General features: G+C 42.4%; 1 protein-coding gene across 1 annotated transcript; it reads right to left on the reverse strand.

The window, feature by feature from the left end:
- Positions 1-430: 430 nt before the first annotated feature.
- On the reverse strand, positions 431-15,703 carry ZNF326 (zinc finger protein 326). Its single transcript, XM_040408658.1, has 10 exons — positions 15,539-15,703; positions 12,986-13,061; positions 10,387-10,792; positions 8,009-8,195; positions 7,334-7,433; positions 5,660-5,807; positions 3,476-3,572; positions 2,254-2,384; positions 1,864-1,959; positions 431-1,211 (listed from the first exon to the last, which is right to left on the reverse strand). The coding sequence occupies exons 2-10, from the start codon at positions 13,057-13,059 to the stop codon at positions 1,050-1,052; spliced, it is 1,401 nt and encodes a 466-aa protein (XP_040264592.1). The 5' UTR covers positions 13,060-13,061; positions 15,539-15,703; the 3' UTR covers positions 431-1,049.
- Between the last annotated feature and the right edge of the window lie 350 nt (positions 15,704-16,053).

Below are 16,053 nucleotides of genomic sequence, written 5' to 3' on the forward strand. Positions count from 1 at the left end.
CAGGACAAGAGATATGTAGGGATTTGGCTCAGCTTATCCTTGGGGTCCATTCACACATCCGTGTGTGTTTTGCAGATCCGCAACACACGGACACTGGCAATGTGCTGAACATCGCCGGCACTAATAGAATATGCCTATTCTTGTCTGCAATTGCGGACAATAGGGCATGTTCTATTTTCTTTTTTTTTTCGGGAACGCAAATGCGGACCCGGAACAGCGGGAACGCATTTCCGGATCCAGGCATCGTGCGGCCCTATAGAAATGAATGGGGCCACAATTCCGTTACGCAGAATTGCGGTTGTGTGAATGGACCCTTAGCTGAATGGAGCTAGTCTGCATAAGCCTTCAGTTTCTGGTGGTAGAAAAAGACCATGCAAATAAATCTGAAAATATTAAGGAATAAAAAGCAAAAGTGTATCAGCAAGCTGTATAATCCCATTATACGATAATGAAACTTTATTTACATAGAAGCCTTTCAATTTCAAGCCTGCATGTTCTTGTCCCAAAGGTAAATATGGGTTACAAGACAAACTAGGGGACCCAGAAAATGCTAGTTTTAGAATAATTAAATGTTAAGATGGGGAACAGTTTGAGATTTATTTAGTTATCAGACAAAGATCTAAGTAGCAAAAACAGGGGGGGAAAAAAAATTTTTTTTTACAATGCCACAATTTGTGTCACAAACCACATTAACTGTCCAACATTGTACAAATACACTCTAAGACTTCACAGCATTTTCAGAATAAAAATTTTACAATCTAGAATAGAAGACTGAAAATAAAACTGGCATGTTAAACATCAGGATGGGTCCTGACCAACAAACATAAGTTTCTGTTTAAAAAAATGCAAGAGAAATCAAACTCATGGTATGAAGTTGTAACATTTTAAAGGAAAAAAAATTATTTTTTTTTTATATATAGAACTTTGCAAAGCATCAAACATTAATTTCATATCCCACAAAGCCAGGGTTTAAAATAGGATGGCACAACAGTTTAAAAAAAAACAAAAACAAAAAAAAAAAGGGATGAATTTGCCTTCGAGTATCATAACTAGTTTCCTTCAGTAGAGGTAAGACAGTCTGATGTAAAATCTTCTGAGACAGGGGCTACGACAGCATCGCCACCATCCTCTGCAGGGGGAACTTCAGCTGCATCTTCAGTAACAGAGTCAGCTGTGGTTTCTTCAGGCTGAATTTCAAATGGATTTTCACCCTTGAAATAAAATATAGCCAATTAAGTACTATGGCTTGCAGCACCGCGCAAACACCAAAAATGTATATTTAAAGAAAACAAAAAAGTAGTCTAGTCCACATATACAATTAAAAGATAATTACAGGCCACATTTGCCAACAATTGACAGCCGAGGTTTTTCCCTGCCACCTCTCAGACAGCACCCAAACCCAAGTGAGAAACCCATGTCCATCACACAGCAACTTACAGCAGTCACACTGCCCTAAACATACTACCCCAGGCCACCAAGTCAGGGTTCCTGTACTTGGGGGGGTGCACAGCAGGCAATTATATGCATCAATCACTTTCACTATATGATGACAAGCAAAAACATAACCCCTGTGCAGATTCATTGTCTCTGGGCAGCAGAGTAGCAGGAGCAAAAACAATGTATGGTGCATGTTTTTCCATCAGGTGATTGACAACAGCCACAAAAGGAAATCAGGAACCAGTGTCCCTGGGAATGCTCCTTCCCAATAATTGCCCCATTGTTGAACAATGTAAAGGGGCCTTTGACATTTACCCCTCTACTTTTTAAGACCATTCATTCACATGACAATTTTGTCAAAATGCAGTAATCAGTTACTTGAACATAAACTGAGATATGCCCATTTATTCTACTGGGTTAGCTTACCTTCAGATACAGTTCATATCTCGCCTTTACAAGGGGATTATTTAAGATGCTTGTAGCTGTCAAAATGCTTTCACGTTTAATTTGATCTTTATAGGCCTAGAAAGAAAAATGTTTTGTGATTATGTTTTCATAGATGCGTACATTATGGGATTCATTCCAAATGAGGTGTTAGAGGTGATCAGCCATTACTGCTGGGTGAAAGCCATCTACTCTGCATTTGATCCAGCAGAGGAAACTTATGTAGCTGGCATAATACATGGATGCATCCAGTCTGCCATGCTTTCCCACACGTCTCCTATCTAGCAAATATAAGCTTAACAGTTTTATATACAGTCTTACATTATAGAACCCAAAAAAACAAACAAAAAAAAAAAAAAACACACGTCTTACCAGTCTACTCTTTGAGTGGTCGGTAGACTTGAGGTGCAGCTGAACAGAGCTGTGCAGCGCAGGGACATACACACTACAGGCACTGCAATGCACAGTTTCAACTTTTGTCATATGATCATCGGGATTAACTCCTAAAAAGGCAAAAATAAATTGTTTAATAATATAAAATGCAAGGCTGCAGTGGCATTGTTTTTGGAGTGCAGCTCCAGAATAAGTAACCCAAATGTTGAAGGACTTACCACAAAACTGTATAAAGATTCAGTAAAACATGTCATTCATACATTTAGATCTCTGCCATTTTGATTTCAATGCTCTCGGAGGAGGTATTATCAGCAACTGACAACTATGTGTCCGCACACAGAATGGTGTTCACGTGTACAATTGAGATCAAGAGTTTAAACTTATAAATTACAAGTATTACTAAATATTTTCCCACAAAACTATCAATCTGCTCGGCATCTCCTGCTCTATAACATGGGGTGACAGGTTCCCTTTAACCCTGTATGCATTTTGGGCCTTAATGACCAAGCAATTTCTCATTTTTTTTGCGTTGCATACCAATACCTATAACTTATTTTTTTCCTTTTACAGTCACATTCCACAAGCCATAACTCCACCCCCCCCCCTCCCCCCAATCAAGAAAAACTTGATTTACTTAGGGTACTTTGACACTTTCAGCAGAGGATTCCAGCAGGCAGTCAGTTGCCAAAACTGCCTGCCGGATCCAGCAATCTGATGCATTTATCAGACAAATGCATTGCAATACCGATCTGTCTTTCCGGTTGTCATCCAGAAAAACAGTATTTTTTTAGAGAGATTTAAAAGGTCTGCACATGCACGGACCGGAACAGATCAGTCAATGCGGAAATTTTAATGCCGGATATGGCACTAATACATTTCAAAGTAAACTTATGCTGGATCCGGTATTCCGGCAAGTGTTCAGGATTTTTGGCCTGAGAAAATTGCAGCATGCTGCGGTATTTTCTCCGGCCAAAAACCTAAGAGGGACTGAACTGAAGACATCCTGAACGGATTGCTCTTCATTCAGAATGCATTAGGATAAAACTGATCAGTTCATTTCCGGTATTGTGCCCCTGTGAGGGAACGATTCTTCTCCCCCCCCCCCCCCAATCTCTGGCAGGGCCTAATAGGTTACCACACTTTCCATATGATTAACTACTCCTTTCATGCCAGGCTTCAAGGAAAAAAAAAAACACTTTACCTTCCATGATATCCTTATCTGGGACTTTTGCAGCTTCATTTTGGACAGATTGTGTTTTGCGCGCAGCTGTTTTCTTGAACTTGTTTACTATGCATTCCTATATAAGACAAGATAAAATTAATCCTCCCGTTGTCAAACACTACAAAATCCATGGATTTGCGATGCAACTAAGATTACCAAAGCAGCTAGTCTCTTCCACAGTACACAGTGACCTAAGTGATTAGTAAATATAAGGCACATCCTTAAACCAAAATCATAACTTATGCCTAGTAAAAGGCTTAAAATTGTGGTAACTGTTCTTCCTGTGTCTTTTTTGTAGCCAAGTATAGTTAAACTTTATGCCACTACTGCCAGATACTAGGTCAGCATTTTAAAGTTAAAGGGCTACATATTTGTTAATTACAAATCTCATGGGGTTATAAAGTTATGCATAACTGATCAAGAAAACCAGTATCTGGATTTTAAGGCTACTTTCACACTGCCGTTTCTGGGTCTGCCTGCGAGATCCATTTCAAGGCTCTCACAAGCGGCTCAAAACTGATCAGTTTAGCACCAATGCATTCTGAGAGGATAAGGATCAGTTCAGAAAGCATCAGTTTGGCTCCGTTCCGCCTCCATTCCGCTCTGGAGGCAGACACCAAAACGCTGCGATGTCCGCCTGGCGATGCGGAGCCAAACGTATCCGTCCTGACTTACAATGTAAGTCAATGGAGACGGATCCGTTTACATTGACACAGTATGGTGTAATTGTCAACGGACTCCCAGCGCCAGGGGGTCACATAGCATCATATAATCAGTATAATTCTATGTAACCCCTACAGTTCTGCAATGTATTGGACAACACTGGCATAATGCTGTCAGTTATATACCATTCCAGGTTACATAGCATCATAAATCAATGTAATGCTACGTGACCCCCGGCAGCGCTGGGAGTTCAGGCCGGGAGCTGCCGCGCTGCAGACTCACAGCGTGACTAACGCTCGTCTGCAAGGGCTGCAACAGAGTTTAGCCCCTTGGCTTATCCGCAGGACTTCCCTCCCACCGAGTACCTCATGAGACAATGACCTGCTTCTTCCAGGGAGCATCACAAACCCTTGTTCCCCTGCATAGAAAACAGTCCCTCATACAGCCCGATACATATGGTGGGTAATGCCCTCACAATTTTCTTCACCACTGTCTACAGAGGAAGCTCTATTATATATTTACAAGAGATGAATGGTGTCTGGACCACCTCACCTGCTTCACTATGAGATCACTACACCCACATGCAGGGAGAAGGAAGCAGGGAAGCTACCAAGCATGTTAGTTCACCACTGAACAGAATGAACAGCAGAGGGCGCTACCAATCAGGAAAACATGGGGGTTAAAAAATATTTTCTTCATTGAATGTATTTGAAGTGCCCTACTCAAAGTATAGTAATACTTTTCATGGAATAACCCTTTCAAGGTTTCCTCCAGGATCAAAATCAAACTCCTGCCTGCGCTAGCTCCCCTCTGCTAAACTAAAAGCCTGTACCACATTTAGAATAGGTTTTAGTGAAGTTTGGGTGAACATTTACATTGAAAAAAAAAAAATAGAACCAGTCCTATTCTTGTCCGCAATTGCGGACCAGAAAAGGCATTTTCTATTATATAGTGTCTGAGGTGCAGTCCGCAAACTGCGGATCGCACATTGCAGGTGTCGAATGGACCCTAATGCTGCAGTTAGTATGGCCAGCATAAAGTAGAGACAGGCGAGTTGATTTTAGCAGTCTGTCATTTAAAAGTAAGTGGTTGCCGAGAACCGACATTACAATCATTGCAGACTGGGCCTGGAAAAGTGTCACAGCCGCCTAAGAGTCATGGTTATTCATGAATTCTTGCTGACGACTGACAGTCTTCTACCTAGTTTTCTCCCTAGGAGAGAACTGCCAACCATCAGCAGATGGACGAGAGCAGGAGATTATGAATAACCAGGACTTCTCAGGTAGACTGGACTCTTTTCAAGGGCTGCAATGATTATGATGCTGGTTCTCTGCAACCACTTTTAGCTCGAGTGACAACACTTGAAATCAGCATTTCTGTCACTACTTTATGCTGCCCTCAGAGCTGACAGGTTTCCTTTAAAGATAAACTGATCTTTGGATAAAATTAAAGGGCAATTAACAGAGCCTGGAAAAACACTTTAATAACTACTCTACTTACATGCAGGAACTCCATGACTGGTTTGTCAAATTTAGTTTGCTTTTGAATATGATCCAACATTTCCTGATGAGCTTGACTCTCCAAGTGTTCTTCAATACCCTTTTCATCAAAAGATCTGAACTTGCAGAAGGAGCATGTAAAGGCCATTCTAAAAATAAAGTTTATAGTTAATAAGTGCTTAAGGGGTTAATTATACAATTTGACATTTTAGAATATTTATTCGGGGGTGGGGGGACGACAGTGACAAACCACCAAGAACCAAACTTCTGGTCCCCCCTTTCCTGCTTTTTTAAACCAAAATATTAAGAACATCTTTTTTTAAACTACAAAATCTAACCTTTTCACCATTACATATTTAATAGATCAGCTCATTTGTGTCAAGCAATGACAGCTCTAATAAAAAGCTACTTGGGCAAATGGAGGGGGGGGGCATAAAAATATCTACAAGTCAAACTTGTGTTGTCTGCCTCATCCTCTAAACCTACATGCAGAGGAGGCAGAAAAATAATGCATTTCCAGGAAATACAAGCACTTAATCAGATAAAAATGCAGTTTAAACAGGATAGGCACATGGCATAACCAATCCTAGAACACTTACAAGCAATCAGGAAAAGCACACCTATCAAATTGGTTGTGCAGGATATGGATAGAGATATATATATATATATATATATAAAAATACAAATACCGCAGCACTTCATAAAGTGACGTGTTTAATTCACCAATAAGGCGCAATGTTTCGGTTCACTCCATGGAACCTTTTTCAAGCAGTGAAAAGGTTCCATGGAGTGAAACAAAATGTTGCGCTTTTTGGTGAATAAAGCACATGTCGCTTTATAGAAGTGCCACAGTATTTGTATTTTTATTGGATGTATAGGTGGGTAGGACCAGTCTCAGCTGCTGGCACTCCGCCCTGTACGTTTGGTTGGTGGTGCTGCCAAGGAGTGACTCACCATGACAAGCATCACAGAATTTCCCTGCCTCATTTACATGCGGTTTTAGAGGATTTCAATTATGTGACTTTTTGCTCAATGTTTATCACATTTTTAAAGGTGTGACCTGCAAGTGTCCATGACAATTCCAGGTAGGATATCCTGCATCTGACTTTTTTGTTATCTACAAGTCATGTTGTACTACAAAAAGAATTCTGTTAAAATGATAGATACAAGCGAGAACACAATGCTTAAAATGGTTCAAAGGATAAGTATAACTGATCGGTAGGGGTGGACCACTGGGTTCCAGACAACTGGGGCTGCTCAACCCATCACTATTATAGGGGAACAGGACCACCAATCTCTGGATCCATGGGACCCCCCACCACCCCCAGAGTTGGAGCCCCACTGATCAGTTTGTTATCTCCTATTCTGTAGACCGGAGATTTTTGACTTAGCACAGCCCTTTAAATCAGAATGCTGCCAGGTATACGGCATGGCACTGCCAAAACATACCAGCCACTGAATCAGATACAACATAACTGATTTGAATAGCACTTTAGAATGGTGGCCAGAAACGGACTACTGCCGAGCCACTAATGGCATTAGAATAATCTCCACCGATATTAACGACTCAAATACATTCTGATATACAGATTATGGAATCAATCGTCACTACAAGTCAGTTGGAATCTGATCCTCCTAAAATAAACATATGGCCACAGTAAAAGACGATAGGTACCCATCTCCGTATTTCTCACTGTTCTTTTCTCTTCTGCGCCTCTGCTTCTCTCTTCTAGCCTCTGTGCGGCGCTTCTCTTCCTCTTCTGGATCGACTGGCTCTGAAAGAACAAAGAGTGTAAGTAGAGCACAGAACTGGAGCAATATGTAAACTGACGGAGCAAATAAACTAACCCCATCCTTGTCAACTGAATTCACGAAAAGTAAACATTACCTAAACCCAGGTTACATGATAAATCTATAGCAGGAGTGGCATGACCAGCCTCTGGGACCCCAACAATCCAGAGACCGTAGTGTTTAGTCCCCTCTGAAGGGATGGGTAGTGCAAACTTCAGTGCATTGCTCCTTTCACCTCCCCCCATCACAGTTATTTAATATTTACCACCTACCTATCCTGTGGAAAACTGATAATACAAATTGTTTTATCTCTAAAAGCCTCCCAGTGCCCCTGTAACAGCCGGTAACCCTTTACAGCAAACTTCAAGCTAACTCTTGGCCTCCCCTAGATTGAGGGCCTATAGCTACAACTATGTTTGCAGTATGCTGTGCAGCTTTTCCAGCACATACATGGAAAGTGTTAACCCCAAAACAGTATGAACATAGCCTTAACCAAACATTTCACAACATTTGTATTGCACTAAATACTCTAGCATATTTTTCATTAAAATGTCATTACCTGGTGCTGGGGTACTTTTTACATTTTGGTTTCCACCAGGTTTGTTCAACTTTTGTTTTTTGCCAAAACCTATGGGTGACTTGAAAGGCTGGCCCATCTTCCTCTTGATCCCTCGTGCCATGCCACCTGGCATAGACTGCTGCTTATAGTCAAACATTCCGGGTCTGCGCATGCCACGGCCAAGTTGCTACAATCAGTGCAAAAAACAGGTTAAACTACTGACAAGATCCAATACGGTTAAAGGGTATCCCTTTACAAACCATGTGGAACTAGCAATAAACAGAACCACACTGATAAGTAAAGAGTTACAAAACATTAAATAAAACCCAGAAGAAAATAAAAACATGCCCCAAAAAACATTAACGTATAAAAAAATAAAACTTAAACATTACAAGTTTTGCAAATACTTATTAAAGGTGCAATGCATTTCACAAAATTAAATTAAGGCATCATACTATACTTAAAGCTAAAAAGCTACCTTGGGTCAAAAAGGAAACTGAGCTCTACTTTGGTAGGTTTGCATTAAATCAAGTTTTCGTGTTTTTTTAATATATATTTTGAACCTTAAAAAGGGTTTTCCAAGTATTCTTCTTTACTGATGTCCTATCCCAGGGGTTAACTTCCAGCACTCCAGGTGTTGCAAAACTACATCTCCCATCATGCACACTTTTGTGGGAGTTCAGAGAACGGCCACGAAAGGGAAAGGAGCATGCTGGGAGTTGTAGTTTCACAACAGCTGAAGTTTGCTGATCCCGGACCTATCCTATACTGACGACACCTGGGGCCTCTGCCGATCAGCTGTTTTGAGAAGGTAGCGGAGCTCCTGTGAGCACTCATGCCTTCTTACAGCTCACCAAGCACAGCGCCGTACGTTGTATTGTGGCTGTGCTTGGTATTGCGCTCAGCCGCAGTCATTTGAATGGCGCCGAGCTGCTCCTAGGCCACACAACGACACAGGCTAGGAAAAGCAGAGAGAAGGCCACTGCCTTCTCAAACAGCTGATAGATGAGGGTGTCTGGTGTCTGACCCCCACCAATGAGAGCCTGAGAATAGGTCAGCAGTAGGCTTGGTTGATTTATTAAAAAAACTTCACTGTCAATGCAGTTTCCATACATTAAAATGTATTGGCTCCATGTAGGCCAACTGTCTCGGACAAAGTCGCACAAGACTTTGGTGAATTACTGCTGTATTCCTATCTGCATATTTAAAACATTTTAAAATAGGAATCCAAAGTGGGCTTTCGTACTGGCTGGTACTTCAGTACCAAAGCCCACTTCGGTTTCCCATTTTAAAATGTTTTAAATGCGCAGATAGGAATACAGTAGTAATTCATCAAAGTCTTGTGCGACTTCAGGCTGAAGTCACTAATGCTTTACGGAAACTGCATTAACAACGTAGTTTTTGAACAAACAGTCTTTAGGATCCAAAGACAAATTCGCTCAAGCATCAAGTCATCAGTAAAAAAACACCTTGGAAAACCCCTTTAAGCCCTATCAACTATCGATTGGGGGTAAACAAAACCCATACTCCTCGTCACTCCATTTTAGCTCCCTGAAAAAAATCACTGCAAGTCGGGTAAATATCAGTAACTAAAAGATAAAAGGAACTGACCGCTACCAAAAAGCATTTAATATGTGAAAAGTGTTATACGCCGTCGGCTCCATAAATGGGTCCCTATAAAGGGCACCACTGACTTTTGGTCACGCCAGAGCTATAAAGTCTTGCGATACCTCAAGGATCTCCAATAGAGCAAGTCACGCAAGTGACTTGCAATGACCACAAGAAGCCTGACCGCCTCAGAATTCTTGTGATGGTTGCGATTTTCATTTTATTAGCGGCAAGAAGTAAATAGTGGCTTGTAGCACCACAAATTCTTCTTTACACCCAACAGGACCAACACACGGGGCAGTTAGAAAGCTCAAAGGTTCTACAATAGGGAAGGGGGAGCCTGAGGCTATAGGATAAATGTGACACTAATACTAAACTCATTTGAAATTCTGATAATACATTTGACCAATACATTGCACCTTTAACCTACTCAGAACTTCAAAAAGGTCTTCATGTAACCTTTTGTAATTTATTTTCTTTAGATGTTACTCCAATAAGGACAAGGAAGGCTGTATTTCCTTGTAAACATAGTATATACTAGTTAAATAATATCACTTTAATTTTCTTTCACATGGAAAGAATTTAGCAATTATAGGCAAGTTCCCAGTTGAACCTTTAAAGCATTACTTCTTTAAAAGTCAGTTTTCACACTGGGAGTGCACAAACCTCCAAGCAATAGACTATGATAGGCAATATGCCATTTTAAAGTTCTGGTCTTCAAATAATTCAAAGTGACTATCAAAAAGAATCTAAGAAGATTCTGTACTTACTCCTCCTCTGCCACGGCCTCTGCCTGCTGCTGGTCCTCCAAAAGCATCATTGCTTCTGCCGCCAAAGCCACCGTCGGGGTAAGCAGGCATTCCTCTTCCCCGAGAGCCTACTGTTGCAGGCTTCATATAGGGCGAAGAAAAAGCGCCGTAGGAAGAGTAAGTGTCTCTTCCTCTGTCCTCCATAAACCCAGTCCTCACTTTTGCTCGTGTGAAAGACGGATCCCAGCTAGACCCGCCCTGGTTTCTACCGTCATAAGAGTCAACGCTACTCCGGTATGTGTTCTCATATCGACCATCATAACTATCTCCGTAGCCTTGTTCGGATTCATTATAACCATAGCCAGATCTGTACAGATCTCGCCCACCCACAGCAGACCTCGAGTCAAAAGACTCATAAGGTCCATACCTGGAAAATTGACGTGAGGAAAAAAATAGAGGTAAGCTTTCCAGAAAGATACAGAACAAAACATCAAGCATCAGTTGACATTTATCAACTATACATTAAATCCTACACAGTATGCACATTAACCTAATATCTTAAGGTTCAGTCGTTTATAAGGCAAAGCTCCCAGAAGCTGGAAGGTTTGGTCAACATTGAAATGTTAGATATTAGTTTAGTTTGCATTCCATTAAGTACCAAATGCTTATTCAGCTTCTCTAAGAAAGGAAATCATTTTACATAAATTTCTAACAAACACGTAATACCAGCAGCATTAGGCATTAATTCTACAATGCAAACTGAACACGGGCCAAGTACTGCTGAAAGGAGGTTCTTCTTTATAGGGAAATAATGGCACTAGTATGTGAGAAGACAGACGGGATCGACTAGCACTAGTTTTTTTACAGTTCTTGCGTACAGAACTGAATTTGACATAGGAAATGCTGCTGTGACTACAGTGACAGTTTCACATCTGCAGTACAGGTGATCCGTAGTCTGCCGTCACCATATCTGCCGCAGCCTGGTAACCGGATTGGCCTGGTTCTATTGCTTGCAAAGAGGCCCTTTCAATTCCTTTAATTTAGCTTTTTTTTTACATTGTGGAACAAAACCCATCTGGGTGAACTCACACTTTTGGGTGTTATTACACAAGGGCTCACAGTAAGGAATAGGAGGATTTATATATTTTTTTTTTTAAGGTAGAAGACACCAGGTAGTAAAGATTAAGTGATTTGTCAAAACATTATCCTAGCATATACCCAAGAATATGCATGTAAACATTTAGTTTTTAATTCTTTAAAGGGGTTCTCCAGGAATTAAGAAAATGAAAATATTACTATAAATATATTCCCAAACACCTTTCATCAGTTCTAAATGAGCCGATATCGCTCATTTTGTCTAGGGAGCAATCAATAGGAGAAAATAAATGGTCGCCGTCCTATTAGTACACACAAAACCGGTTCTAATCACACAGCAGGACAAGTTACTTCAGAACACGGAGATAAAGAGCCGCCTCATCCTCCTCTACTGGTCAGGGATTATGACCCCGAATACAGTTTAGAAGATCTTCAGCTGAATCTCTGTAGGAATGGAGGTCATGAGGAGACATGAAGTACAGAGAGGACATACTGTGGGAATGGAGACTGCATACAAGGGCTGCTGCCCATCAGCCACATCCCCACCTCCTCTGTACTCGATGCCTCCTCATGAACTCTATTCCTACAGAGATTCAGCTGAAGATCTTATCTGTATTCAGGATTATAATACCTGACAAGTAGAGCAGAGAGGAGGATGAGGCAGCTCTTTACCTCAGTGTTGTGAAGTAACTTGTGCTGTATGATCAGGAAATGTGGGCTAATAGAACCACAGCCATTTTATTTCTCTTAACGATTACTCCACAGACAAAACGAGCCATTATAACTAATGAAAAGTATTTGGGATTATATTTAAAATAAATATTTAAGTATTTTTATTTTCTTAATTCCCAGAGAACCCCTTCGAGCTATATTTGAATGGGAAAACAGATTACTTCAATTTCTAATTAGCAAACCACTAAACAGGCTGCGTGGCCTGCAAGTCATCCAACCCAATCCCTAGAACCAGTGCCCAATAAACCTGCCTGCAGTACCACGGCTGGTCCTGTGACCGCTGTGCCACGTCATTGGTCTCAGCAGGCATGTGTGCTAGAACAGCACGTCATCACCACATGGGACCAAGCCACTTCCGGTCTGATTAGGACACAAAGTGTTTGGGAACAATAGGGCAGCAGAGCAGGCAGGACTGCAGACAAGCAATTCTATGGATAGGAGCTAACTAAAAAAAAAAAAATCGGATACCCCTTTATTTTGGCATTTTCAGACTTGTTTACAGCAGCGGGATGCCGAATGTACACTGTAGTCCGTCCTGCTCTCAGATGAGAAGAAGATATAACTATCCAATTGAAGCAATGCTCTGCAGAGATTCGTGCCTTTGCTCCTCAGTTCACAGAGCATTGGCTGAACTGGGTGCAACCGTATCAACTTCCTGGCAGAGAGCGCAACTAGGCATGTTAGCCTCTGAATGTAAGCAGTGGGCAACAGAAACAAAGGTTTACTATGAGTAAATTATAATGTGAAAGCATAAGACTTATTATTCCTAAAATATACAATATCAACCATTTACCTCTCAGTAGCATTGTCATTTGCAAAGCTATCCATACCGCGACCATAAGATCCATGTCCGTAATCTCGGTCCATGCCTAAAAGAATAAAATTATATCAATAATATGCCCAATTACCTAGCACATTGACACCCACATGGAAAGACACCAAAATAGACATACTAAAACGTAGGGCTCATTCAGACTACGTAACTGTGGATGCAGACAGCATCGCCGCCGGTCGCCATTAGAGTGAATGGGGCTGGATGGGGAAGCTGAACAGCTTGCTGCATCACTAACCAAAATGGGAAACAGGCCTTAAAGGGGTTCTGCACTTTGTTTAAACTAGGGATCGACCGATTTTGATTTTTTAGAGCCGATACCGATAATTTGTGAACTTTCAGGCCGATAATTTATGCTCCAATGCTCCCCCATTCCCAGTGCAGGGCTTTTTTTTGGAGCTCTGGCGATGTACTGAGCTCCCTATGGGCACGGCTAGGTGGAGGCTTCCGCCTAGCAGTGAGCCCAGGGACGCCACTGGCACTAAGGGCCGGCTTTAACACTTTCATAGCCTCTTAAATGGCTAGGGCAACGCTAAACCCTGCCCGTCAGTGCCGGTGACATCCCCAGGAACACCGCTAGGAGGAAGCCTCCGTCAAGCAGCGTAAAAATGTAAACAAAAAAAAGCCCTCGTCCTGCGTAATACAGAACAGGGCAAGGGGGAGCATCAGCGCACGAAATGCTTCATTACTCATTTAAAGGGGTTGCCTCACTTCAGCAAATGGCATTTATCACGTAGAGAAAGTTAAAGGGTAACTTTATTTGCTAGTTTATTAGAGCTAGGCATGTATACCTGAGTTAGTCTGTCAATGATTGTCAAAAGATCTGTAATTACCTTATAATAACTATTAATGTCCTCTGTCCCTTTCCGCTGCTCCCTTAAGAGACCGTTGCTATGGCTCATCTGTCTCCGGCTAGGAAGAGGGGCGGTCCTTCACACTGCATGCCTGCATTAGGCTTCAGAGTGAGGAGGCGTGTCTCTCAGTAATACAATCTGATTGGCTGGCAGGAAGCTGCCGGCTACAGCAAGTGTGTATGGGAAGTGAGGGAAAGCAGTTATGGCCCCAGAGAACTGGCAGGAGCCATCTTGAGAAGATCCTCATAATGTAGGATTCAAAACAGACGTAACTAAGGACGGTCCCGGCACTAATACATTTCAATGTAAATTAATGCCGGATCTGGCATTCCAGCAACTGATCCGGAATTTTAGACGAAGATAATAGCACAGCATGCTGCGGTATTTCCTCCGTCCAAAATGCCGTTCAGTGACTTAACTGAAGACATCCTGAACGGATTTCTCTCCATTCAGAATGCATGGGGATAAAACGGATCAGTTCTTTTCCGGTATAGAGCCCCGTAGGACGGAACTCAATACCGGAAAAGAAACACTAGTGTGAAAGTACCCTAAAGGGAAAACTCAAGGAAACCAGTGGTAAGTGAAGAAACTAAAGATTGCTTTATGCTCAAGTCTACTTTCACACTGGTGTTTTGGCTTCCCGTTAGCGAGATCCGCTCAGGGCTCTCACAAGCGGTCCAAAACGGATCAGTTTCGCCCTAATGCATTCTGAATGGAAAAGGATCCGCTCAGAATTCATCCGTTTGCCTCCGTTCCGGTGTCAGTCTGACAAAACTGAGCCAAACGGATCCGTCCTGACACACAATGTAAGACAATGGGGACGGATCAGTTTTCTATGACAATCTGGTACAATAGAAAATGGATCTGTCCTCCATTGACTTTCAATGATGATCAAGACGGATCCGTCTTGGCTATGTTAAAGGTAATACAAACGGATCTGCACCAAATGCAAGTGTGAGAGTAGCCTAATGCGGAAGCAGTAACATATGCTAACATTGATTTTTTGGATGAAAAGGTGAGTCATCCTTTAATACAAGGCACTTACTAATGTATTGTGAATGTCCATATTGCCTCGTTTACTGGCACGATACATTTTCCCATCACATTATACACTGCCCGTATCCAGGGGGTTTACGACAGCGGTGGTCACAGTTACACTGTATAGGAAGAGGCACGGCCTCGCCGGTGGCCAGGATTATGATGGAAAAATGAATAAAGCCAGCACAGGAGGCAATATGGACAATCACGGTACAATAGTAAGTAATTAAAAGCAATCGTCTGTAATACAGAACCCATCTGACCAAAAAAAGGGGCGATGGAAGGGCCTGGAGACTAAATCTGAGCGGCGCATAAGAGGAAGGAACGTGCTTAATTGCGCAACCGAAAGAAGATGACGCCGCCATTTTGAGATAAAGACACGGTCCTCCCTGCGAGGGAACGCGGCAGCCAGACAGCACAGGCCCCGGCACATAGCGCTGGAAGTTGCTATTTACACTCTGCAGTTTCAAAGTAACGCGGGGAAAAGGGCTCTGCGGCGGCGGCGGCCTTCAGAAGGGAAAACCGCCTCAGAGAACAAAGGCGCGGCCGCCATCTTAGGGATAACCGAGCCCGCCACACGCAGCGCTACATTCACACACACACACGGCTCGCTGCCCCTCACCTGCGGTTATCGTGGAACTGGACGACTGTGAATGAAAAAGCTTAGGAGCCGGACGTCAGCTGCTTCCTCGTCGGCTGCCGGGATCCAGAAGACACAAAGGAAGAACTCGCCTCAGCCTCAACGCTTCAGAAATGGCCGCGGTGGGGAGTGACGTCACGACGATCCCGCCCTTGTCGCGATTGGCCGGTTGCAAAGCGTCACGCGGTGTCTTTCCTGAATGCCCCGCCCACCGAGCGCTTGTCTTTTGTCACAGCCGCCCTGACTGAGTAGTAGTGTGTCTGTGACGTGGAAAGCTGGGTATCACCCTGCGTGTGTGTACAGTGATAGAAACAATGTGCTGTCTAAAAATAAAAACCGCCATAAAAGCTGCGTGCTGTGTGGGAACTAGTTTTTATAGTGTTTTTCAGTCACCAAAAAACAAGCTCATTTGTAGAGTTTTTTTGGTGCTGATTTTGAAGCTTTTTTTTTTCTTCTGCCTCAAAATCAGCTCTTAAAACGCCTCAGTTCCTCCTCCC

Source organism: Bufo bufo, chromosome 9 (genome assembly GCF_905171765.1).
Source record: "Bufo bufo chromosome 9, aBufBuf1.1, whole genome shotgun sequence".
Classification (NCBI taxonomy): domain Eukaryota; kingdom Metazoa; phylum Chordata; class Amphibia; order Anura; family Bufonidae; genus Bufo; species Bufo bufo.

What these genes read in the sequence shown, in the direction of transcription:
- ZNF326 (XM_040408658.1), bottom strand. Translation starts at nt 13,059, where the DNA reads ATGGACCGAGATTACGGACATGGATCTTATGGTCGCGGTATGGATAGC. An exon ending in AATGACAATGCTACTGAGAG is followed by an intron (nt 10,793 to 12,985) that starts GTAAATGGTTGA and finishes TCAATTTTCCAG; the next exon opens with GTATGGACCTTATGAGTCTT. An exon ending in ACCACTCAAAGAGTAGACTG is followed by an intron (nt 1,960 to 2,253) that starts GTAAGACGTGTG and finishes TTTTCTTTCTAG; the next exon opens with GCCTATAAAGATCAAATTAA.